This window comes from Oryza brachyantha, chromosome 2 (assembly GCF_000231095.2).
Source record: "Oryza brachyantha chromosome 2, ObraRS2, whole genome shotgun sequence".
NCBI lineage: Eukaryota > Viridiplantae > Streptophyta > Magnoliopsida > Poales > Poaceae > Oryza > Oryza brachyantha.
In genome coordinates, this window is record NC_023164.2 from 16564273 (window position 1) to 16592069 (window position 27797).

The window sequence follows — 27797 nt, forward strand, 5'->3', positions numbered from 1 at the left end:
GAAAGAAGAATAATAAAAATATATTTTGTAGTATAAAAAAGAAAACCATACTTGACTCTAACTTTATAGATAGACTTATAAAATAAGATAACGTTGTTGACGTGAACGAGAAAAAAGTCAATACTAGGCTCTACCTTTAAACATACTATAAGGGTTATGGAGACAGACATATCATAGTAGTTTCAGTGTCAAACACATTTTCCTAAAAAGTGAATGAAATTTGAAAAATAAAATTAGTAATAAAACATCTGATGGAAAGCTGGCAACATACTACTAAAATTAGTTGCAATACAAACTACAAACGCATGCTCAAGTCACCATAGACACACACCGCTGGGATTAACAAAGCACGTCGCATGCCACTGAAAAATAAATAGCTGTAAATAAAAAATACATATAAAATCTGTCACATATTACTAAAAGAATAATTAGTTGTAAATACGAAAACACATATCAAATCTAGGAGTTGAACCTGGTTGGTCTGGTTGGTTAGGTTTCTTGTGGTGCAACCTAACCAGATGAACTAAGTCCACTTCATGATATTTAAATTTCCTTGGCACATTATCTTTTTGAATGATGGTAAATGTTGTACTTGCTTCCTTTCCCCCAAAAGAAAAAGGCATCTCTTGCTCAAAAAAAAAAAAAATCGCCCCAAGACGACACCCTTCCATTTTTTACTCATCGTTTAGTATAGAACATCCTTGAAATGGTCTCAAAATACACCTCTGACCACTTATTTTAATTGTAAATGTTTAAAAATATAAATAAATAAAAATACTTTATGAATAATTATTTTTTTCCTTGTGAGGTCTTGATATTCTTTAAGTACAATAGCGACCTTATTTGGCGAGGCAGTGAAAGATACTCCATTCTCCCATAAATATAACTACTTATGTGCTTTTTAGTAGACACTAAGATTTGATGAGCTTATTTAGATCATGATGAAAATATCACGATGAAAATACATGAAACTATAAAGGTGTAGTGATAGATCTAGAAACCAAACCAGGGTTCCTCCTTATTAGCCTCATCTTCTTCTTCGTCCTCCTCTTCTCTCGTTCTCTACGAGATTCAGTATGTAGAGGGGTTATAGCTCTTATCGTCTTTATGCTAGATCTGTTACAGGGTGTTTATAGTAAAAAATAGCTATATTCATAACTAAACTTTAAATGTTAAAAATATATTATACTTATAAGTAGAGAGAGTACATTCGTATGCATCCATTTTAATAATACGTACGTCATTTATTTATCATGAGAGGAGCGGGGAGATGCACATGGACTCTTCCATCTTCCAAAGGCAAACCGACGAGTGACAACAAAGAGACGTGCAACTTCCTTAAAAAAAAAGGGATGCAAGGCCTGCAACTAGTAAGTTGAGAGAGTGGAGTACTTACGTACGAGAGCGTGAAAGTGGAAACTGCCCCATTTGGTGTTGTGGCTTTTGCACGGCCCCGATCGAATCCCCAGAATCTTGCCCTTTTCGTCTCACTGATGATTGACACTTGTGACGTTGGCAGCACTAGATTAGTGTTTATCATGCTGCTAAGCACGATGGCTGTACAGGAGATCAGAGAAGAGACTAATAACCAAGTCCTGTTGTTGGGTCACTTATTTTGAGGAGGTGCTGAGTCATATCCTCGTTTGGCCATTGGTCTAGGGGAATCATGTTGCACTGCTTGCTGCTAGCCTCACATGGGATCCACCAGTAACCAAGAACTTTGTTTTGTTCCAAGTTCCCATGTGTGGTGGTTGAGAGGGAAGGCAGCTTGGAGATGCAGCCTGAGGATTTCCCATTCAAGATCCTTTGTGTCAACATGACTCAAGACTAACCAAATGCTGGCGTGTATATAGGTTCAGGTCCTTCCAATATTTCATGAAGCAATGTTAGGATTAGCATTCTGTGATCAGTGGGATATATATGGTTTTCTTCTTCTTCTCAAACTTAGGCCTTGTAAACTTTAATTTAACTGGAAAAAGACTATGCTCCTGTTTGCGCACACCGACATGTATACTTTTCTCAAGAAATGAAGGCCTGTTATATGATTAAATATTGGAAGTTAATTGCACAGAGATATACTACATTGCAAGTGAGAAGGGCATATTGACCTCCTGTTTTCACATGATAATATATAGAGGAATATCTACATAAATCATATTAAAGAACCACATAGAACTACTTCTACATGACAGCTAAAAGTGTCTACCAACTAATTACAATCAGCTGAAGGAAAGTTGACATCCCAACGACCAGTCTTATTTACGACAAAAAGAGAATTGCATATGAATTATAGGACCAGGGCAATCGTGAGAACGAAGCAATTAATATAGGAAACTTTCTTGATATTTTAATGTTATTCTAATATGCGTTCAAATGTCATGTTAAGATCAAATCACAATATTTTCCTATTCTTGCATTTTGAGATACTACTTTAATTTACAAACAAGCATGTGCACGCCCCTATGTGAGATATTTCAAAAACTATTCCATAAAATGGGATACCATATTGCTTCCTAGAGTGCTTCATAAGCATCTTAATGCTTCCCTTCTTTCAAAAAAAGCTAGGCATGCTTAGAATTTAGCTTGACCTCTTATTTGACTGACTTAATCCATTTTGGGCAAGTAGAGGAGCTTTGATAATATGGACCGGTCTAGAGTACCACAGCCCAACTACAATATATTGAAATTTCTATGAAAAATTTATCGACATAAACGAAAAGAAACAACATAATAATAATTATGAGCTAGATTTCACTGCACTCTGAGCAAATTTAAAGGATTTATTACTTTTTTCACTGCACTCTGAACATATATTATTTCACTGCACTCTGAGCTAGATTTCACTGCAATCTGGCTAGCTAGATAGTACTCCATCCGTTTCATATTGTAAGACTCTTAGTTATGCATAGATTTATCTCTTGATCAATATGTATTGTTTGTATATATGTCTAGAATCATTAGTGTCCATATAATTCTAGACAATGCTAGAAGTCTTACGATGTGAAACAAAGATAGTACCAGTGAAACAACATACAACAATGTAATATGTAAGAATGATATTTGTGATTTGTGAGATAGAAATATGGATCCCAATATTAGTGTTTTTTATTCCTTTTGAAGTACAAAAAGTTAGCAGTCTTGTCTTATGTATGGTCAATAAGAGTAGCACAACAATGTAAACATATTTTCTCTAAATAATATATCTATGTTTCTATTGTTGTTTGAACTTGTGGATCATCCTACATAACTCTTTGCAATGTAAACACTCCCATGCATGGAACTGTGTAGATTTTACATCTTGGTTTTATATGTGCATCATATTCTCAATGGTTAACAAGATGGAAGTGTAAAACTTGAGTTTACTCATTGATACTTAATTTTAAAGAGTAAATTTCACAAGACTAAAGATACTTTGATAAAATTATCACAATACTACAAATTTAAGCCATACTATCACAAAACTATAGGTTTAGGGATAACTTTATCTCAAAACTACATATTTAGTTCCATCTTTTTCATAAAACTAGAGATTATAGATGTGTCATACCTATACTTACCATGTTAGCTAGCTTTGGGATAAAATCAGGGTTCTAACTTAGTTTTGTGTAAAATATGACACTAAATATGTACTTTTGAGATGCATCGATTTAAATATGTAGTTTTATGATCAAATCATCCCTAAATCTATAGTTTTGTAATATAATTGTTTAATTTGTAGTTTTGTAGTAAGTTTACCAAAGTAGGTGTAGTTTTGTGAAATTTACTACTTTTTTGTTTCAACTATAAACTAGACATTTCTATCTTTGTACAATTTGGAAACTACCTAAGAAGTTTCATATGAATGAACATTACTCACACTAGCCCTAGTTGATTATTGATGTATTACTCATGCCATCATGTCACCTCCGCATTCATTTGGCGGCCTAATTTTAATATATCCACATGACTTTCTTGGCGTGAAATAAAAGAAACATCAACTTTGGTGAACCCACATGCTAGACGAACCCTAATCTAGGTTGTATACATCGACTTTGCGAACTAGGAATTTTTTATGTTTACTCTAGTAAAACGAATCTCCAACTCATCAAAGTACACGTAATGACACATTGCCACTTATAAAATATCAATATTAGCAATGTTGCACAATTTATAGTGCAAAGAAAAAAGTTCTTGTAATTTATGTTATGGAGTTAAACCAAACCAATATGTTAATTGGACAGTGATACATCATGCAATTATATATCTATCATGGTTTTGGAGGTCAAACTCTAAGCTTTAGCGCTTTAAACTATGGGCTATATCGTGGTGCTATATAGCCTTTGAGAATCATCATACCATAATTAAAATCATGAATATGTTGTTAATTAGAGCCTTAAAGCATACAAATTTATGTTGTCCATAAGAACTTATAGAACTCATGGACGCTTTTAATACATCATGACAATATGTTGGATAACACAAAATAGTTTTGAAGATTATTTTTACTAATTTAGTAACGACAAAAATTTAAATATACATATTTTTCTTCCATTTTACATGAATATGCACGTGGCAAAAGGAATTACAAAAATATACATGTATCATGACATGGGGAAGCGGCATCGATTTAGGATAGCGTAATGAGGAAGTGATACCCTTGGTCTCGCGTAGTGACTAGTGAGTAGGCAACACCGAGGCAGTGCCGTACAGTGAGGAAGCAACATCGGTGGCAGCAACTGATGATGCTATCTATGATGCATGCAACACATGATGGTCCATGCCGGTGTCATGGATCCATGAGACGGCACCACAGTGTTGCCCCCCCCCCCCCCACCATGCGGCACCAAGGTGGCGCCATATCCCCGTGCCACAACATATGTGTGTTTTTTTAATTTCTTTTTTTCAAGTGTTTATTCATGCAAAATGAAAGAATATATATATATATATATATATATATATGTATGTATTTATATATAGAGAGAGACATATATATATATATTTCATTTACTGACTACCTGAACATTTGTTCAGGACTAGAAATTCTATTTTCTAACCTTTTTTGGATCAGCAGGTTACTGAACTTCTAACAGAAGAAGAGGATATTTAACCAAACCACAATGTTTGACCATAATTCTTGTAAAAAAAACACGGTTTAAACCTTCACGATGATTCGGATTTTCTTTTAAAACAATATGGCAGTTGACCATTAAGAAAAGTTACTGGCCCCAACTGTAGACATAATCAATTGAGTAATACTAAAATTTAGCTTGCATATCTCAAATTTGAGCTCTTCGAATATTTCTCTAAAGATAAATTAAATTTAACTCAGTCTAAGGATGAGTGCATATGCATGTATATGAAGGAACAAACTGAAATTGGTAACTACACTAACTAAAGGAAACTTGCGACTACTATTCTGCTCGATATAACCTCATTTTCTCTTGGCATGTCCTGCATGATTGAGTATAGAGTGTAGCCGGAAACCTTAGCTTGCTCAGATCGTTAAAAGGCACTTTCACAGAGACATATGGTGTACTTGATCACATGGGTTCGCTCTGTTCTGTATCACTTTCCGGAACTCTCATTTCTCATTGGCCAATACAGCAAGCAGGACACTGTGGCCAATGGCCATCACATCATTCAATCCATTAACCTCCCATTGGTCTATGTACGGATGACCTCGATATAAACGTTTGCGGTTTGTTCGAGTTATTCTGTTAACCACTCCGGCTTACCCTAGTTCAAAAGAAGCGTAAGCGTACGTATCATCATCTATAGGATATCCGCACACGAAAAGATATGCTATAAAAAAATGAATACATAAACATTTCATGGGCCTATTAGGTTAGTTCTACGTGTCGAAAAGGTATGGAAAGTCGTCTCAACTACTAAGAGAAAATATAAGCCTATCGTGACAATATCTTATTGGAACAGAGATGGTGTATTGTGTTTTAGGGTAAACTGTAGATCCGTAGGTGTCAAAAGGTGCAATAAAATTATCAATAATACATGTACGCGACAGGCTGTCATCAACATATGTAAACATAGAAACCTATAGTGCTACGCAATACTTTATTCGGGCAACTTAGGGTAAGGTCATACGGTTTATTGAAAAGAAATAAATCAATTGGAGAATATTTCCATCTAAAGGTCAATAGGGCATAGCATAATCAAAGATATAAGTTTGCATGTTAAATAAGCATGTATGGTTTTATAGCCAATGTGGGCCTTTAACAAAATGTTGGTGAGGTAAAGTTTAGGTATTATTATCAAAACTTTGTTGGAGGAGGGCATTGGTTTGCTATTAAATATAATCGAAACCAGAATTTTAATTTTGATATGGTGATTCGCTTCTATTAATTGTTTGGTTTCAATAAGAACTGAGGTAATAAGTTAAACAATATATGAACAAATTTTGGCTTCTATTCGGGGACTATAAATATTGATCGCAAACCAAATGGGTGAAATCATGCATATTCCATTGGTATTGTCAAATTTCCATAAGCTTTTTTGGGGATAGAATAAATACAAATTGGTGGCCGGTTCTGATGAGTCCCATGACATGCCTATTTGCGCAAAGAAGTACACAATAATTATAAGTTAACATTTCTTGTTAAATGTCTGGTAATATATGTATTAATAACCTTGTCTAGATCTGAAGCTGAACAACTTAATTACCTCGTTCTCGTAGGGGCAAATCTAGCATGTGGCAGCGGGGGCTCGAGCTCCCGTTGTCCCCGTTAAAACCATTGGAGCGTCCACAGAGAAACCTTCATAAAATTTTATGTCAAAGATCAATAGAAAAGTAGACCGAAACTTTATCTAACTTATTCAGATCTCTTTAAGGCTAAATCCGCTAATGCGTTCTCCTACATACATCTTGAAACTAGCTTGATCATGCACGTGGGTGTGTAAACCGCCGTGTAGACATGCACGTCACTCAAGTAATTAAGCTTCAGAAGTTGCTGTTACAAGGAAAAAGTGAGCTTCACGTGAACTTCGTCTGTAGATCGATGCTGCAGACACGATGCATCTCATCTCGGTTTTGCTATAACAAGCAATCACAACTTTTAATGCCAAAAGTCTAATGTAAGTGCTTCTCCTACGTATAGCCTTTATACAACTCGTACTTTGATTAGTACATATATCGAGCGAATCAGGCCGGTTTAGTCTATTAATTCCTTTCCTCGTAACTTTTTTGCCTTTTTTATAGGCATTGTGCCCGCATCTCCATATGTGCAGCATTTAAAAGATAAGATTAAGAGCTCCTTTTGAACTCCGTAATTTTACCGGATTTGAAAAAAAAACAGTAAAGTTCCTCTAAAATTATCGTGAAATTAATTCAATCTGAACATGCCCTAAAATTTATATATAAATACAGTGATAAACCATTTTTTCTGTATTAGAAGTAAGATATGATACTTTCTCCATCCCAAAGTACAAGTTACTTTGACCATTAAATTATTTAATAATATATCATCAAAAACTACAAAACTAACATCATATGAAATTAGTATTAATTTATGAATTCCATGGTATTACTTGTACCGCTACTGTTAATTTAATTATTAGTAAAAATTACTAACGTCGATTTTTTTCTAAAAACATGGCAACTTATATTCTAGGACGAAGGGAGTACCATTTAATTTCATCTTTTAATTAAACATCTATAGCAAAATTATTTTGCAAAACACCACTTTTGTTTTTGAACTACAAGAAATTAAAGTATCAAAAAAAAGATTTCTATGATATAACTTTTGCAATTAGTTGTGCTTTTGAACTTAGGCGGATGCCATCCATGGTAATGGACCAATAATTTATCCGTACCCCTCAACATGAGCAAGTAATGATGTTAATTTGAGTGCAAATAAGGATAGGATGTGACCTGTTGATTATATATCTCATTCTTTAAACCAAACGGTACCCTCAGCGGATCGCGGATGATCATCTTGGCCAACTAAATGAATGAGTTTGTGTCGAGTGTCTGTCGTTTTTCTCTATTAGTTAAGAAACAGATTGAGAATAGTGACAGAGCTAGCTGCTTTTGAATCTTTTGTTTGTTTCAGGGGTTGTGTAGATGGGGCTAAACTTTTTAGCCCCATGTCACGTCGGATGTTTACTAATAAAAAAACGAATTTCATAAATGAGTGGTAATCTACAAGATGAATGTTTTAAGCCTAATTAATCCGTAATTAGAGCATGTTTACTATAGCATTACATAGGCTAATCATGGATTAATTAGGCTCAATAGATTCGTCTCGCAAATTAGTCCAAGATTATGGATGAATTTTATTAATAATCTATGTTTACTATTTATAATAAGCATCCAAACATTTGATGTGACAAGAGACTAAAAATAAATCTCTCGTCCTAAACACCACCTTAATTTAGGATGGCTCGTGGCTCTGCATAGTGACGCCCCTTCAGTACCACCATTAGCCGCCTAATCAGCTTACTTGTCCATAAATCCGATCCCCTATTGGCAAGCGATGCATCATAATTTGTATTATATATGATAGGATATATATATATATATATATATGTATATATATACATAATTATAGTACGTAGCTATTATTAATAGTACTAGACATTTGATGTCATTTAGATTCGCACCTATACATCTTCATTTAAATGATGACACACATCTTATCAGCATATGTTCTGACTTGATTGTATATATTGCAAACTTTATTTTTTTCTCTTAAACACTCTAGTTGTAGTGGTAATAATAGTAGTTGGCCTAGGGTACCTTATGTTTCAAGTTTAAGGCTTGCATACCGCTCTCTATGTTGTGCGCATAGATCATATATATCTTCACCTGAATCAACAATGATACACAACTCCGGTATGATAAGGGTTTAGGATCATGCTTATGTAGAGCTTTATAGTTGGAGATCGAGTTGAATAGGCGACTCCAACTATCCTTTAAGTATTTTTTAGTTTGAAGCTCAGATTTACAGTGAGTGGTTATATAGTTAACCTTATATTGTAAAGGTCGACGGCTCGGCACCGAGCCTAAAAACCTAACTGATGCAATCATGACTCCATCCTTATGACTATCTCTATGGCATTGGATTAGTTCGTAGGCTCTGCTTGACACTTCTTTGTATCGTAAACAAAGCTGATTTTGAATTTCAAACTTTAATAATTTTATTGGCTTTTTCATCACCTTCATTGTGTAGCTTTCTTTTCAAGCAAAGCTGTCATCCGTAAAAAGTATCTTAATGTACCAAATTTTTAATGCAAAATTTTAATATATATATATATATATATATATCGAGGTAGTTACTACCTAGAGGTACCAAATTTTTTGCTAGAAAATATGTTCAAGGAGGGCAATAGACTCTTATTTTCATGATTACCAGGAAGACAAATAAAAATTCTAAAAAGAATATTCTTTGAATCAAAATAATATTCTTTTGAACCATCGAGTTCCATGGCACTATTGAACCCACATGTTCCTTGTAATCCATGATAGACACACAACAATCTATAATATACTTAATTAATATTATTTGTGTCTACGTTCCATGAATGCATGTGGGTTATTTTTTCTTGCTTAGCTATCAATAAGACATTTTTTAACCTTAAGACTTCATTCACATTGGAGGAATTTTATGGATTTCTTTAGGAAATGGACTATTTCCTGTTAAATTCATGTATTTTTGAAGGAGTCCTAGGAGTTTAGTTAGAACACATCACTCAAGAAGGCAAGATCTATGAAACGAAATTTCTTAGATATAAACATATACCTAGCTAGCTGTCAAAAAGTGAAATGGGAGACACACATCACTAAAAAAGACTTCAGGCGCCATGTCTACGTATATGTGGTCATTGTTTGGTTCATTGAGAAAAAAAATTCTAAAAGCATATTTGCTAATGAAAAATAATTTTAAATAAAATTTTTATTATGTGTTCTCATTGATATAAAAGTAAAACTAAAAATAAACTATAATGAAAAAATTTAAAATCAACTCTAAATTAATGAGAAATTTAGATTTTGTCTAATAAACACAAGTAGAAGCAGAGTCTCTCTATAGTATAGCCTGCGTGGCTAAATGGGGCTGTGTTGTTAATTAATTATGCTAGCTTGTCAAGCAAGAATTACTTTTGACTTTTCCTATATATTGACAGTCAAGGTTGCCGGCCGGAAATCTAAACAAAATTAAAACATGGACCGATTATGGAAAGTGAGGTAACTATAGTGCATTTCTCATAATTAACCAAATCATCATGAATGTACCGAGCATACATAAGATGTGGAATTAATTATCTATTGGATATTATAACTATGGTATCGTCTCTATATATGTAACTTTGAATTCAACTGTTACAAAAAAATTAAATTGACAAATCAACGGGCCGCCGGGAAATTGTCGTCTTCTGAATCTCTGATGAAATATTTTTTGTTTACTTCATGTGAACCGAATAGGGTTTTGGTCAAACAAAACCTAATAAATCAACTCTCTGATAGACCGATCTGCACATGTATGTATGTGAGTTTGCACTTTTTTGTACTTTAAATACAGTTCCTGTAGTGCGAAAACATGGGAAGAACACCGACAATACACATAGAGCAATATATCTGTCTCATCTTTTCGCTTCTGTTTTTATTTATAAATAAATTTAAATTTTCTAACTTTAAATTTAAAGTTGACTTTGAAAGATATTTTATCATAGTTTATTTTTAGTCTTTGTTTTTTAGATTTTTAAGAACATATAGTTTTATTTATAAATTATTTTTATTTGTAAATACGTTGGTTTTCTCAGAAACCAAAAGGATGACCCCATTATTTTTGGAAGATTAGGTAAGCATAAAGCTAGCTAGGACGATAAGCATGCATATGCCTCGTCGTCACTAGTTTCCTGATCAGTTTAATTACACCTAAATACACTTGCATCAGTAGTTAGGGTTATTGTTTGTTTCTCGATATATTTGTAAATAAAAAATAATTTATAAATATTTTTTATGTATAATTCGTAGCATATAAAAGCAAATGCTAAAAATAAATTGTGATAAAAATTATTAAAATTAGTTTTAAATTTAATTAAAAATTTAACTTTTAGCTTATAAATATAAGTATAAACGAAAATTTACGAGTATAACCGTAGTTAACAACACCGGCCGATTCCGTGCATCTAATGATGTAACCAGCCATTTTGCTTGCAGTGGTAGCAAGTTAATTAGCTCCCGGCGTTCCACGCGTCGGCGAAGCGTCCGGCAGGCGGCGGCGACACCACCACGAGGCCACCGTCGGCCTCTCTAGGGCAACACCAACAATATTATCTTCGCCACCGGATTCAATTATTTTGATCTAAACGCCACCTTTTATTTAAAAAAAGAATTGCTAAGCACGCTAGCTAGACCTGTACCATTATATTCTAGTTTATCGGTTGCCTGTGATCCTCTGCGCCCGCACACACACTCGGTTTTGTTTGAATATTGTTTAGAGTTAATGGGGCTGGACACATCCAGTTGTAGTATTCCATCAGTCTCATTCGGCACCCAACCATGCATATATTGTCATGGGTTAGATCTTCTAAATACAACTTCAACCATTATTCATTTTGAATATGCAGGAGTAATATATCAAATTTATAATATACGAGGGTAGTTTTAATTCAAGACAAATATAAATACATGATTTATCTTTAATTGGTGGATCCAAATAATAATATGTACTTTTATATATATATATATATATATATGTATATGTATATATGTATATATGTATGTATGTATGTATATATGTATGTATGTAGATAGAAAGGTAGTTGTGAGTTGTGGTAGGCAAAAGTGCGATGAATTAGTTCGCTTATCGGAGAACGCTACTTTGATTAGTTAGCTAGCCAGGTGAGTATACTTATATGTGACCCTATAAAATTATGGGTTTCGTGAATTATTTTCAATACCAACTGGTTGATGTGTACTCTTCGTAGTTACCCGGCCCATATCTTTAGAAATTTCATGGTTTACCGATGGACTCTCTCACTCGAACAAAGATATCTTTTTATTAAATAGATATCTACTTAGTAGAATTTTTATATCATATACTTATTATTCTGTTTTTAATTATCGTTTACGATATTGACACAATCAAATACAAAATAGCTCAAACTCTACCAACATCGCTTGTACGTATATTAAATCTCAATTTACTTAGCTCATTTAAGATTTCGATTACGCAAACGCTAAAACGACATCTATTTGTGAATCACCAACCATCATATCAGGGCCAATTAAACATGCACTCAATTACTTACCACCTTTCGCGTGCGTGCGTGCGTACGTGCAAACCATTTCTCGATCTATTGGCTCTAAAATGGCTCTAGCCCGGACAATTTTAACAAAGCCTCTAAAATGGCACCCAGCCATTATTAAACTAATCGCCTAAGATAAGGTAGCCAATGGGGCGCTGTCTCCTCTTTAATCAATCTAGCTAGCGCTTGCGTTTTCGTTGCTAAATAAAGCAAGTCGCTGGCAATTTGAGGAAAGTCCACCCATGCCATATAACCTGCAAGTTGCGTCCACCACCGGAAACAGCCTCTCCCGGAAACGCCACCCACACCAATTATATACTACTCGTAGTTATTAGTAAGCACGATTAATTCCATCAGTTAATCCTCCCCCGTTCTCTCTCTCTCTTTGTCTCCTCTTTAATTAAGGAGGACGCGTTCGTTCCTTTGAGCTTAATTTCTTCTTCTTGTTCTTCTTCCGGCTCTCTCCTCCCAGCTGGCTAGCTAGATCTCCTCTTGCCTTCTTTGGCACATTCCTTGCTAGATTCCTTCCTTCTCGCTGCTTGGCTAGCTGCTGCTGCTGTTTGTTGATCGATTTGCCTCCGCCGGAGTAGTGCAGATCGAGCTAGCTAGCTCATCGGCGGCGAGCGTGAGGGATTAATTGAGCCGGCCGGCCGGGCGGCGAGATGGGGAGGGGGAAGATCGTGATCCGGCGGATCGACAACTCGACGAGCCGGCAGGTGACGTTCTCGAAGCGGAGGAACGGGATCTTCAAGAAGGCCAAGGAGCTGGCCATCCTCTGCGACGCCGAGGTCGGCCTCATGATCTTCTCCAGCACCGGCCGCCTCTACGAGTACTCCAGCACCAGGTCTGTTAATTCGTCGTCTTGGTGCTTGATTGCTTGCTTCCATTAATTGCTTTGTTGATTTGTTTTTTGCTTGAAGATAATATTGTTATTGTTCTTGTTCCGATCCTTTGCCGGTGCTGTGTCCTTAGCTTTTTTTTTTCCTCTTTTCAATTTTGATATTTATCCAGGGAGCCATGGGCCATGGCCAGCACTTCTCTCTGTCAGAAACTGTATGTGTGCATAAATTAAACTATGCAGAAACCGTATATATACATTCATACATCTAAACAAAAAAAATAATGGTTTTCAAATTAATATTCATACACTTAAAACAAAATTATCAAATATAGGCGGTCTGGATCACGGATTCACGGTGTAATAATTAGGTTGCTGTTTTATTCTCTCTTTGAAGGCCTAGATGTGTTCCAGTATCTAATTTATCTTCGGTTTTGCATATGTGTTTTTTTCTTCCTCTCGTTCTTAACTATTATCTAATTACTTATCATCTTTGCTCTGTGTTAATTTGTATATATATTATTTACCCGTACGGTATCATGTGATCAATATGATGCATTGCAGAAACCATCAAAAGAATATGTGGTTAATTGCACCCAAAAAAGATCTAGGTTTTCGTGATAATATGAAGTGTGCAGTGTGTGTTGCTATTAGCTTCCATGTGATACATACTGTCCAATTTGCAGATAACCCTTTTTAAAAATGAAATAAACCATTTAAAGTACTTAATTTTGGTCAATATTCGTTTCATCTCAATTAATCAGGAGGTTTTAATTCAGATGGGCGCTTATTTCTTGGTCACAAAAATAACACATAAATGTAACATCACATGATTCACATATGATATGTCATCTTAATTAATTAACTGATTAATCTTTTAACCGTCATATGCAGCATGAAGTCAGTGATAGATCGATATGGCAAGTCCTTGGATGAGCAACAAGCCGTCGCAAACCCCAACTCAGAGCTTAAGGTTTGCTTCTGAAAACTAAACTGACCTTACAGTTTATACAGTGTATGTTTTGTCAGTTTAAGTGAAAAATCAAAAGTAGTGAGAAATATATCCACCCTATAAATTTTTAGATCATCCTGATCTACCGCGGTGGAGTACGTCTGGAAATAATGCTTAGCAAAGCTATCATGCATGCATCATTAATTGCTAGAATGATAGTTGCACATCTGCATTTTGCTCTCCACAAATATCCAATTCCCAGTTATATATAGCACAGTACAGTAAGACACCGTTAATTTGTTTTAAATATAGTCCTTGAATATGAGTTTATTGCGATTCCAGTAAGTTCAAATTAATTTAAGGAGAAATGTGTGTTTCTCTTTTATGTTAAATGTTGGGGAATTGGGCCATGGAGGTTTATATGTAGCACAATATTTGAATTATAACGAAAGAACAACGAAATCAAACTGTGAAATTTTAATTAGGTATAGGTGCACGGATTAATTTTGTATTTTTGTTACATATTTACACAACTGGAACATACATATTGCATTTCTTCTAGGAAACTGAATCGCGTCATGTTGCCATATGTGATGTATGGCTGATGTCATTGTTTTAATCAATTTGTGTTTTATGTTACGTTATTAAGTTGTGAAATGTGCATATTAGTTAGAAGTAAACAAGTAGCACATGATAAATAGAAGATCACGTAAGAGTTAAGTTGTTAGCATGAAATTAAGCCCGCATCATATGCTTCATTCTTATACATGATGAAATAGAAGATCATACCAGAGTTGAGTTGTTGGCATGAAATTAAGCACACATCATATACTTCATTTTCCATTTAATTTGATAAAATTAGCTTATTATTGTCGCAAAGAGGTAAGAGATCAATGGAAAATGCATATATTAACCTTAGGATGACATGTGGGGCTCTAATATGTTTTTGAGCTTTTCAATTTTTATCAATGTTGCATATGCTATTACATTGATATATGTTCCCAAAATGACCAACTATTGAGTATATACATGGATATATGGTTCCCAAACAATGCAAGTCTAGTTATATTGAATTGTATAAAATATACCAAGCAACTAATAAACTTAAACGTATAAATAAATGGCAACCATGCATAAGACAATTGATATTATACAAACAAGTAAAGCGAGCAAATATCAACTGCATGCATAAGATGACAATACATTCTTGGTAATTGAAAACATGGTTTTCTTAATGCATATATTTGAGTTAACATTGATATTTTTGACTGATACGACTTAATTCATCTTAGCATATTTATACCTTATATATTCGTTTTCGTTTCCATGCATTATAGTGTTGATGTCATGTATTGTTTATTTGGATTATGACTTATTTGACTTAATTCGTTTTGGATAACTTCATACCTTATATAATATTTTTAGTGTTCATAATATGTTGTTTGTTTGTATTGTAACATCTTGATCTGCAGCAGTTTTGTCCTGTGTTGTGCAAAAAAATAATAATAATCACCTTGACCAAGTAACATATCAAAACTGCCCATAAATTTAACTTCGGGTTTAGATTTTTAAGAGCGAAAGAAATTAAGCAACTAAGACTTATGGTACAAATAGACAAATCAAACATCTAGCATGAATGCAAGAATAATTAAACAACCACAGTTGGGAATAAAATAATTGTGGTATCGGCGTTTTGATTTTAACCGACCTATATTAATTAAATAAGCAAACCAATCACAGACATGGTTTTATTTTAGAATGGAGCTAACTCGTAATCAATTTTTGCATATGAAATATTCACCAATTGAATTCTTGTGAGATAAGGTCAATGATAAAAATCCCTCTTATCATGAGAAAATAAACAACTTATCTGTTTCTAATGTTTATATTGTTAGAATATTGATTTTACAATCAATCCAGAAAACTAGAACTTCATTGAAAAAATTGGATACTACCACTTAAAATAAAATTGGAGTTGAAAGAGTAATTGGTTATTAATAAGGATTTATTAGGAAGCTAGCAAATATGTTCAAATCCCAGGAAGAAGCTGAAAATTTTATTGTAGTATTATATGAGTAGCAATATTGATTTTAATCTTCCCAACCAGTACATTTTGAAACTCATGTTAGTTTAAGCATTTTTATAAAGTTTTTTTATTTGAAAAGTAGTGTCTACCCATTGAGCTTCACCTGAGAATAATTTGAAACAAAATGAAGTGAAAAGGGGAAACTAAGGAAGAAGTGGGAATTAAAAATGCAGCTGTGTCAAACAAGTCATAACCAAGCAAGTCAAGAGTCATTATACAAAGATGTAACCCCCCCCCCCCCTCCCCACCCAAGGTCCTTTATATCTTTCACCATTGACCAATATTGTTACAATTTCGATCAATAAACTTTTTAAAATAATTAGATTATGATAAACAAGAACTTAGTACTAACGTTTAGTGTGCAATACTCTTTGATAAGATGATACCTATTTAAGTATTTAGAGAACTTCTATAAAAAAGATAAATGGTAAAAAAAAAGTTGAATATGAATAGTGCTTGGTGACACATAAAAGAAATGGAGGGAGTAATAAATATTTTAGGAAGTATATAGTGACTTACCTTTGGGCTGGGTTTTTAGGATGGTCACTATAGACTCACCTTGGATTTGGGTTGGCTGTCTAGTAGTAGTTGCAATTGCAAGTTTGAAACGGGCTGAAATAATATAGGGCTTTCAGTCTTTGACCCACCTAAATTATAGCCAGTTGCAGAAATCCAAACTGGGAACAGTAACATTGGCATGAGTGACTGTCTGTGCCAAAATTTAACCTAACTGAAAAAAAAAAGAGAGAAAAGAACAGATCTCCACCAAAATGAAATCATGGAGCTCCGTATCTTACGGGTGTTCTTTTTCCCAGTCAACAGAGATGTGCGTCATAATCACGGAAAATGTGGGTAGAAATATGGAGGCCAGAGTCTCGCCTCATGTTTTTTCACTAATGACCATTTCACTTATTTAAAGTAAATCATACTAAGAATGGGTTTGACAAATAAGTAATCTCCCCTGACCTCCTGTTTAATCAATTATTCAGTGAGGATATATGGGGAGCAGAGAGAGAAGGTTTACAATACATGAAAGGTAATGGTTAATCTTTTAACCAAAACCTCTGTTTTGAATCATGTTAGCAGCGGTTGCTATGACTTGGGTTAGTACAACAGTCAATAGTCAATGAATTACAACAAATCTCTTGCAATCTAAAAAACAAGACATTTTTACAGACTGTCCTGGTCGCTTCTTTGTCCGCAAAGGATAATGCAGAACATGTAAGGAGGATACACAAATAGAAAAATAGTGCATGGTTAAGAAAGCACCTTGGCACTGGTTTCCCTTTTCCATATACTAATTCCTACAAACCTGGCATTCTGCTGAACTGGGACAAGCAGCATGAAATGATCATAAAGACATTAACTAGGAGTGCACTAGGTAGCATGTTAACAGCTGAAATTAACTTCATACACGCTGGGATTCTTCATTTGCTTGAGAACAATGATACATCTTATTGCTTGGAAAACTAACATATATTATTCAGTCTTATTTGATTTACAGAACTACAAAGATGTGCCCTCGCCACTCCTGCTGAGTAGCTTTGGACAAAGGATGTTAATAACTGGCAAATTCTAGTACTACATTGATGACAAATCAACTCCAACAATTATAGGACCACTCACAGGTCATTCCTGGAGAGATTCCTTGAACCCTACAAAACAAAGAAACCAAGGATCAAGCCATGAAACAAACATGATGCATTTAGAAATTCACAGTTCAGTGATAAGAATTGCGACTGGCCTCATGATTAACTCAAAACTGCCGTTCCAAGAGCAAGCACGCGTCATGGGCAATAAGAGAAACATTCAGAAGTGCAAGCCAGCACACAATGTGGAGACAAGTAATCTGATCAGAGTTACAGAGTAGACAACAAAAGATGACCAGGGTGGACTAAGCAATTTGCCAGTGCACCCTTCACTATAAAAACAATAGGAATAATTTGCCTACATAGATGTTTGACTTCCTATCAGACATTACTCACCTTACTAGAACTTCATATGTTGATTAGTTCATTTCCCATTCCCTGGTAGCACTAGCATCCATGGAAATAAATATATTGTTGTTAATCAAAATATTTTAGCAGAACCAAGATAACATCAACATCATCAAAACATATACCTGTCTACATTTACTTTTCGTTATATTACTGCTGTAACAATCATGCTTCAACATATTAATTTCATGCCACGAGAGTACTGTTATTAATCATCCTGTTTGTATGTCAGATATGTTTATTACTTTTTTTTTCTGGTGCCCGTAAATTGATAACTCTACTCTGCTTTCTGACTTGATAGTTTTGGCAAAGGGAGGCAGCAAGCTTGAGACAACAACTGCACAACTTGCAAGAAAATCACCGGTATGGTCTGAAAAACCCTGCAAATTTTTCAAGCATATTATTCATTAGAAACTTGTTGGAAAGAGGACTAGCATGTACTATCTGAAAATAGCAAGACAGTTGCAAGTAATAAAGGCAAAAGGCAAAAAATCAATGCTCTCCAAGTAAGCATTATCATGCACAAGATTAAAAGGCACCTAAATAGTAAATACTCAAGACAATATGGATACTATTCAACACAAATATAAACCAAATCAGAACTACTCTGCTGTGAACTCAGTTTCTAGTTCTATGAATTTGATTTCCATTGTGTAGTCCATAATGATCCCATATCTGTCTCAAGACAATATGGATACTATTCAACACAAATATATAGATCCTTCATATCAGTCTCTACTGTTATTGGTCCATATCTGCATCGCTCTCCATTGTGTAGTCCATAATGATCCCATAAATAACTAGAAATTACTGAAAAGTCATTGATCTCACATATTGGTTTGCTTTATTATAGGCAGTTGATGGGTGAAGATCTATCTGGTCTGAATGTTAAGGAATTGCAGTCTCTAGAGAATCAACTGGAAATAAGTATACGTAGTGTCCGTACAAAGAAGGTCAATCCACTTATCACATTTCTCATTATACATTGATCATTTATAAAATAAACTTAACTGACGTGTCTTACTATTACTGCTGCTGTTTCCAGGACCAACTCTTGATTGATGAAGTTCATGAACTGAATCGGAAGGTTCTATAACATTTCACTTTTTATAGTCCTCCATGAAGGATTTTTCTTATTAATATTACTTTAGTATATTGACTCCGCCACTTGGTTGCAGGGAAGTCTAGTTCACCAAGAAAACATGGAACTATACAAGAAGATCAGTTTAATTCGTCGAGAAAATGCTGAGTTATATAAGAAGGTAGCCAGCAAGTTAGATAAGATATCATAGTGTTGCCACCTAGCCTGCTTAGCACATACTGACTTGTATTGTAACAATGTTTTAGATCTACGAGACTGAAGGACCAAGTGAAGTCAATCGGGATTCACCAACTCCGTACAACTTTCCAGTAGTTGAAAAAACAAATGTTGCCGTGCAACTTGGACTCAGCACACTACCACAACATAGCGATGCAGAACAATCAGCCGTTCCAAAGCTAGGGTAACACTTGACTCTAAGTATTTTCAGTCCATTTGCTATTCCAATCTTCATTGGAGTAATGAATGTTCAAACCCCATGCAGGTTACAGTTGAATCCATGACCAGATAAACATTGTTTGCTCCACCCTTGTATGTTGAAGGGATACTATTCGCTGTGAAGAGATGATACTCAGATCAAGATTAAAAAATCTATTCATGTCATGCGTGATTGAGAAATGGACCTGTAAATGTACTGCAAATAAACGCCACAGTGGAATTGAGTTGTGGAATCCAGGCAATGAGTATTTTATGATTGAATTTTTTATGTACTGTTCACACATTAACCAGCATGGGCTTGCGTAAAAAATATAAACAGGCAAGGAAAATTAGCTGTATTGTGCATACGGGGCAAATTTCAGGCGATCTACGATTTAAATGATGACATTGTGCAAACTAATGTATTGTAGACCTTTATCTACATATATCACATAATTTCAATAGGGGCCTCCCCTACTGTTTAATTGAAAAAGAATGCAGATGATTGATGTCCCAGACCATGCAAATGACTCGCACGTGGTTAATTTTTGCTCCGAGAAACAACATGTAGTGTTGACCGGAGGGAGTCTTTCATTATTTCTAAAAACTTCAGACGGCTAAATACTAGTATAACATTTTTGGGCACACGTGCAATGTCAGATTGTCAGACAAACATACCATATAACGGCTGTTAGCACTAGATTAGCTTTTCACCATGAAAACATTGGTTTTAGAATAACAGAATTTTCTTCCCGACAGTTAGTGACCGAGTCTCATTTAGGGTCAGTTTCCAAGGTCCTAAACCCAAAGGGCCAGAAGATCATAGAGTGTAGAAATATGGGCCCCTCCATGGGAATCCTAGTAATGATGAAAGCATGTATCGATGAGTTCAAGGCCTTGAGAACATCAAAAGCAGATATACTCTATAGGCCTGCATGGAGGTGAACAATCAAGAGAATTATCCTGAAGGCAATAAAAGTGTTTATTCCTGGGATGCAGCCCAATCCCAAGTGATGGAAACAAAACCATTGCCAGCTTCAGAACAAAGAAAATACACCTTCGACATGCCTATTTGGGGGCTAGAAGGCCCAACAAAAGCAAGCATCCAGTGATCCCTAATCCCAGACTACCTATGGGCTTTTGAGTGGAATCCAACGCAACACATTTACCTTTCGTGGGCCAATATCCTACCAGAACAGGCTCAAGCGTGAGTTCTACTTATATTGCAACACAGCCCAGAAAGCTTTGAGCTAAGGGAAAAAAAATATTTATACAGGCAAGAATTGCCCTAGAGGGATGGCCTACATCCAAGCTGTTCAGAATAGGGCCTTCATGCTCTTGCAAACAAGGAGATACACTTGTCTAACAAGAAAAACTGTCCCGGAGTTATTATTCAAGCTTCACATGATACAATGTACATACTGAAATTTCAATGCCAAATCCACAGTTTGGCATCAATTTATAAGGTTAACATCATCAACAGTGTGGATGTAAAAACACATGACTTTCCAGATAAATATCTGTAATTTTTCAAGAATCAGTTATAATATGTATCTATATTAATCTTACTGACATTTCTAAAACAAATCATTACTCCTTCGAGAGTTAGGGGTGGTAATGAACCATTTTGCACTCATTTCCTTTATTCAATGCATGCCATCCATTGCAATGCATTGCACGAAAACATCACTATCCATTGGAATACACATGCATTTGGCTAGTTCAATGGAAATTAAAAATAAATATTTGCTTATGCCGAACCTTATAGGTTTTTCTAATGGAGTGAATTATGGAGTTACCTTAAGATTTTCTTGCAAGATGTGCAGTTGCTGCCACAAGCTTGTCACCCCCCATTGCATGAATCTGCCATAAAGCAATAGACAGAATTTAGATCAACATTTTGGGAATGAGCTAAAGCAACTGTTATTAGTAAGTAAATGAGCTTGATGACATAGAGATACTGTTCAAAAGAACACGCAATGTAGTATCCACTTAGACCAAAAACTGTGAACTTTGTCAATCAAAAAAGGACTTCTGTTCTTTCCTGTTATTATAGCTAATTTTGCCATGGAAGCAGTAAGCCATGCATTCATACTGATTTTGCACATACAATACAAGAACCTCCACTTACGTCAAGAAAAAAAAAATAAAAGGACCTCCACAGAGAAGAACATATGATTGATTTCCTCACTCCATCTAATCAAACGAAGAAAAACTCTCAATGTAAAGCCATATAGGTAATATGGAAAACAACCATAGTTTCATCTTCCTCATTAAAACAGTAACATATAAATTCATCTGCCTGATAGCTGAATGAAAATTTGCATTTGCATTCACCTGTCTGATAGCTTAATAAAAATTTGCATTATAAAAAGACAATCCAGCCCAATTATTGTTTTTTTCTCAAACATGTACAGGGTAAATTTCACGTTATCTAAAAGGAATTTACGATTTAAATCTACTATACCCAAATAGCTCACCAAAAGAAACATCATTCAAACTCCTCAAACCAATTGTCCACAACTTGTTGGCATTATAATTTGTGTCCAAGGGACAAGGACATTCACAACTCTGGTATTTTGGCTGGAAACCAGAAAGAAAAATTATATGGAAGAATGATGTTAGCAGGGAAATGGAGAGACGCCTTTGTGTTCCATACTTTTCTTGGCATAGCAATGAGGCTCCTACATGGCATTATTCAAACAGAAGGTGGACATAACTTGATTTCTATATCCTGCCAAAATTCAGAAGTTGCCGACAGTATCGCGCCCTTTAAATCAACTGCATCTAATGCATTCAAGCAAGCCGATCCATAACAGTACAACACCAAACAGTAAGTTGACTACGATTTCCTACCATTGTGATCTCAGTCTCGACCCCCCCCCCCCCACCCACCCACACACACATAATTCCCTTGCTTGTCTGCACGCAAGCACAAAGCCAAGCATGACATATGCCCTAAGACCATGGTACCACGAAGGCCCTACGCGAGCAAAGCTTTGTAGATCCACCCGTGCAAATCCAAACAGCAGAAGCCCGAGCTACTCTCATCATCCTAACACACCACGACGACGCCTCCAATGCAAGCTATAGGCATAGCAAACGGCATGTATACAACACAAAGCATTAAACCACATGAACATAAGTTTCACCGAAAGGAAAAGCTCCGACACTGACCTGAGTCACCACGGCCGTGCCGCAGCCCGCAGCGAGCTGGCGGTCGAGGGGGGAGGCAGGGGCGGGGAGGGGGGCATTGCGAACTTGGTGGGGCTGGTACTGGCATATAGCGGCGCGGGAGGCATGGAAACCCAAATTGCGGCGAAGCGGCGGCGGCGATGACGACGGTTCAACCGGGGGGGAGGCGGATCTGGGCGGCGGGACGCGGCGAGAGGAGCGCGCGCGCGCGCGGGTGGAACGAGCTAGTGCCTAGTGCTAGTAGCCGCTCGCGCGGGAGGCGTGGCCGTGGCCGTCGAAGCAAACGCGGGGGACGGGGGGACACATGTCGGCCTCGATGGAGGGAGGAGGAGGAGGAAGAAAATCTGAACCGGCCGCGATCGAGACGAGACGGGAGCGTGGCGTGCCCCCTTTATGGTAGGCAGGGGAAAAATATCTAGGGCTTTTCCGCCATTAAACTACGCGGCAGAGGAGCGATCCACCTTGGGCCACGTCGCCCCGATGCTGCGCCATCGGATTTGGCCCGGGTGCTGCGCCCCGTCGGATGGAGGGAGGTCGAGCCACGGATCTTCGCGCGTGCCGACACCTGTCCCGCCGGAGGAAAAAACGGGTTAACGGGTCTCCACTCTCCAGAGAGTACCGAAACACGTCGTTTCGCTTGCCAAGGAAAAACGAAAACGCGTTTTTCGAATGATAAATAATTTACATGTAAAATTTTTATATACACTTAAAAGCGAAATGTGTAAAACAAAACATGATAAAAAACCACAAAATCAAGTCTAAAATTTACATTTTGGCTTATAAATAGTTACAACTATAAAACGACAGAAGCCCAAGTGGCTGCACCTTCGTTTGAAATATAAGCATTTCTGATATTTAAATTTTGTGCTAAACTATAGTCATTTGTATATGGATTTATATAATTCCTTCATTAATTTCTAAACCAATTATATACTAAAAAATCTAATTAATTTAAAGTTAAAAATTAATCAGACTAAAAATGTATACTAAATACTCCCTCCGTCCCATATTATATGGGATTTTGACTTCCTCTTTATAATGTTTGATCACTCGTCTTATTAAAAGAATTTAAAAATATTATTTGTTTTGTTTATTTTTTTATTGTTAAAAGTAGTTTAAGTATTATTTACAATTTTTTATATTTGTACTAAATTTTTAAATAAGACGAATGATTAAAAATTATAAGTAAATAGTTAAAATCACATGTAATCTGAGTAACTTGGAGACGGTTGTATTTTGGAAGTGAGACTGTATGTGTCAAGTGGTTGCTTCCAAATAAAATTTGTGCAGTGGTGGTAGTGCTCAACTTGTCTGTGCGCTAGACTAGTTGTACAAGTGGGCATTATTTATACTACCAGAAAATGGTGATACAAAAGGGGCTTTCCAGTACGGTCCATCACTCAGGGACGGTCTTGTTCTGGCTGGAGTGGACTAACACAAATTCCGTTTCCCTTGCTTTCAAAATACTGCCATCAGTTTCTGTTTCAGTTAAATATGTCCATTTGAATTTTTAGTTGTACCTAATAAGTAGTACAATAGGGCGCGTGTTTCACGCCGAACTGTTTTTTATTCTAATTTTTGGCTATACTGGTGAGTGAAAATAACCATACGACTTATCCATCTGGGTCAACTTGCCTCCAATGACTTCCAAGTAATACATTGCTAAGTTCATTATATATCAATGGAGATCATATTGGCAACGTTCTCCTCGGTAATTTTCTTCAAAAAAAAAAATATGCCCTTGCATGCAAAAGTATACAAACTTTTTGATCAAGGCTTGTTTTGCTATGAAGCGGCCCGAAGGTTGCTCCACCCCCTCTATTTTTCTTTTTAAGATCATTCCCACTCCTCTTTCTAAGTATAGCTGGATCATTTCGTCGAGAGAGTTGGAGTTTTATCAAATAGACTCTTATCCTAGTACAAGTTTCAATTAGAATGATTATGTGTCCAAAATACCTCTACTGGCAGGGCAAAAGTTTTAATACCAACAAATACTTTATTTTAAAATATAAGCATTTTATTTCGGCAGACCTGACCTTCTGTGACAAATTCCGTATGATGAACAGGGAAAACGTTTGAAGAAATTAAACGTCGTGAAGTTCAACTTTGGACAATTTTAGGGACAACGAGAGTTCGATATACTAAAAAGTGATCACGGCAACAGACAAAAGCATCACAAACGAGACATAATTCATCGTAGAGTTAGACTAGCACATGGCGAATAAAATATTTTTGAACATTTGTATCTACTTATGCTTATAAGTCAAATTTTAAATTTTTAACTTTAAATTTATAGTAGATTTTAGGATTTTTCTCATCATAGTTTATTTTTCATCCTTAGCTTTTATACAGCTAACAACAATTATAAAAAAATTTATTTATTAATTATTTTTTATTTATAAATATATTGTTTGGACAATCACACCGTATGTAACCATGGCCCTCATGGACCCATGGTTAGCCGGTCCTTGTTGTAAGTGGAAAAACGTCACAACTAAGGCAACTTTAGACATAGATAATCTATAGTACTTAATAACTAATTTTTGTTGTTGTAGAACTACATCTAAGTCATGCTTTGTTTATGGAGTAGTATGTGTAGGGCTAGTAGGGCTGTTAACTAGCCGAGATCAATGGAGCTAATATGTCTAGGCTTGAGCTAGAATCTAATCTACCTAAGCTTCAAACTCTTAGGCAGGATCAGTTTGAGTATGTATCTAAACTTCAAACCCTTAAGTCTTGTTCGAGAGGAGCTTAAGATTATAAAAACCAACTGCTGAGAAGTCAACTTCTCATGTTAGATTGTGTCTAGCTTCTAGTTCATTTTATGTATTCTACAAATACAGAAGCTGGGTGTTTATAAGTTTCTAACTTCTGGTGATTCTATCAAAACCTGAGCTATCAGAAGCTCCCCTAAACAAGGCCTAAGAGTTTCTAACCACTACAACTTCTCACATTATCTCTAAAAGTTAGAAGTTCCACCAAATACCATTTAGCTCCTAAGCATCTCCAATAGAGGACTAAAAATTAAGTCCTAAAAATCCTGTATTGGAGGCCTTCTAAAAGTCACAGGCCTAAAATTTATCCTCAGTTAGGTCCTAAAAATAGTTAGTTGGCCAAATAAACTAAATTCATTAAGATCGATTGCATGTTTTTTTTCTCCCTTGCTCATGTGGTATCTTCTTTTTACCAGCAATGGCTAGACATCCCTCTATTAGAAAACTAGTGTATAAACTTTTTGTCGTGTAAACTCTGTCCTCCCTTTCTCTCCTCCTAGTGTCTCTCAGTACTGCATGTTGTATTGCTGTGCACTGCAGGATGCTACCGTGATGCAGCTTTAGCTGTAGCAGCGATGGCAGCTTTAGCATGGATGGGCTCGAGACGATGGTCATCGTTGTTCCCTTTTAACTATTCTAGTACTAGTAGTAGTAATTGATACTTTTTGACTATACAGTTGACATACAACATTAAGCTATTTGGTGTAGGTAACATTTCTTGCCTGCAGACTAAAGAGAAGAGGAGCGGAGGGACCTGCAGACTGCAGAGGGAGCGACGTCATCGGATGCTTTCGGCGGAGCGGGCTGCACCGGCTAGATTCGGTGGAGCGGGCGGCGACGCCGGAGGGGGCTGCTCCGGCGGCGAGATTCGACGGAGCAGGCTGCGCCGGCGGTGAGCTTCAGCGAAACGGGCGGCGTCGGCCGTGAGCTGCGCTGGAGGGGGCTGTCGGCGGCGAGCTTCGGTGGAGCGGGCGACTCCGGCCGCGGGCTGCGCCGGCGGCAAGACTCGGCGGAGTGCGGCGCCGGTCACCGGAGATTTGGAGGCCTTCGGCGGAGGAGGCGGGTCTGGCGGCGCCCGCGTATGAGATGTTGCGTGGCCGCGAAGAAAAAATGGCGTGACAGAACTGTTCGGGTGCGATCATTTTGCCGCGAAACGAGATTTAGGCAGTTTTTAGGCTTGGATTGGGAGCACGATTATTTTAGGAGCACTATAGGTGTTCTGTTGGACCTCTGTTTTTAATGCAGAACAAAAAAATTGTTTTAGAAACCTGCTTGGTACGTTGTTGGAGATGCTCTAAGAATCCATAGCCGTAGAATATAGAAAATAAATTAGAAGCCTTGGAAAAAACCAGTTTTTCTAGATTATGATAAGATAACTTCTCACCCCCCCCCCGACTACTTAGAATTTAAGCTCCTCTTAACAGTGTCTATGGACCTATTTGGAGAGCTTAAGATTTAAAAAGGTAGCTAGTGAGAAGCTAACTTATCATAATCTTAAAAAACTGGATTTACCAATTTGGGGCTTCTAGTGCATTTTTTTTAATTTACGACTCCAAATTCTCATAAGTTGGGGTTGTTTGGGAGAGATTCTGACTTTTAAAGATTTTATGAGGAGCTGCATCTAGCAAAATCTTCTCAAACAAGCCATCAAGCATATTCACATCGAGTACATGATATGTATATTTTAATTATAATTTTTTGATAAGAACAATAATTTAAGACAATCATATTAAATAATATGTAAGTAACACTTAAATTTAATATATAATATCAACGCACATGGGTTTATCATTTTACCTATATAATAATTTACATTAATCTATTATCTCATCAAATAAAAAATAAGAATAACATATATAAGCTACGCCAACCACAGGTGCCCGACCACATGGGTTTATCATTTTACCTATATAATAATTTATATTAATCTATTATCTATTATCTGTCGCCCGATCACAGGTGCCCTCGCTCAACCACTGATGTAGTCGCCTCAAGCACCCCAATCTATATCTCAAGAGTGGAGAGAGAGGGTGGATGGGGAGGAGAGGGGAGGGGAGAGGAGAGAACAGTAAAAGCTGCATCATGGAGCCTATCTAGAGACACATGCATTGTGAAGGGGAGTGGTTCAAGGCTAAAAATCCAAACTGGTCAACCAAACCACTCGTTCGCAGTGTGAATGGCCTTAGTCCTTACCTC

The 27797-nt window shown here is 36.3% G+C and overlaps 1 protein-coding gene and 1 long non-coding RNA gene across 4 annotated transcripts; one reads left to right on the forward strand and one right to left on the reverse strand.

Annotated features, from left to right (window-relative positions):
* Positions 1–12569: 12569 nt before the first annotated feature.
* LOC102705786 (MADS-box transcription factor 27) lies at positions 12570–20863 on the forward strand. The gene is made up of 8 exons (XM_006647355.3): positions 12570–13087; positions 13976–14054; positions 18418–18479; positions 18970–19069; positions 19162–19203; positions 19295–19378; positions 19464–19618; positions 19700–20863. The coding sequence occupies exons 1-8, from the start codon at positions 12906–12908 to the stop codon at positions 19716–19718; spliced, it is 723 nt and encodes a 240-aa protein (XP_006647418.1). The 5' UTR covers positions 12570–12905; the 3' UTR covers positions 19719–20863.
* LOC107303681 lies at positions 17568–23185 on the reverse strand. Of its 3 annotated transcripts, none has more exons than XR_005811068.1 (4): positions 22810–23185; positions 21432–21495; positions 18110–18496; positions 17568–17774 (listed from the first exon to the last, which is right to left on the reverse strand). It is a non-coding gene; the product is annotated as an uncharacterized LOC107303681 (long non-coding RNA). The 3 variants fall into 3 exon arrangements; XR_005811070.1 differs by having other exon boundaries at positions 18105–18496; XR_005811069.1 differs by lacking the exon at positions 17568–17774 and adding an exon at positions 17859–17881 and having other exon boundaries at positions 18105–18496.
* Positions 23186–27797: the final 4612 nt, after the last annotated feature.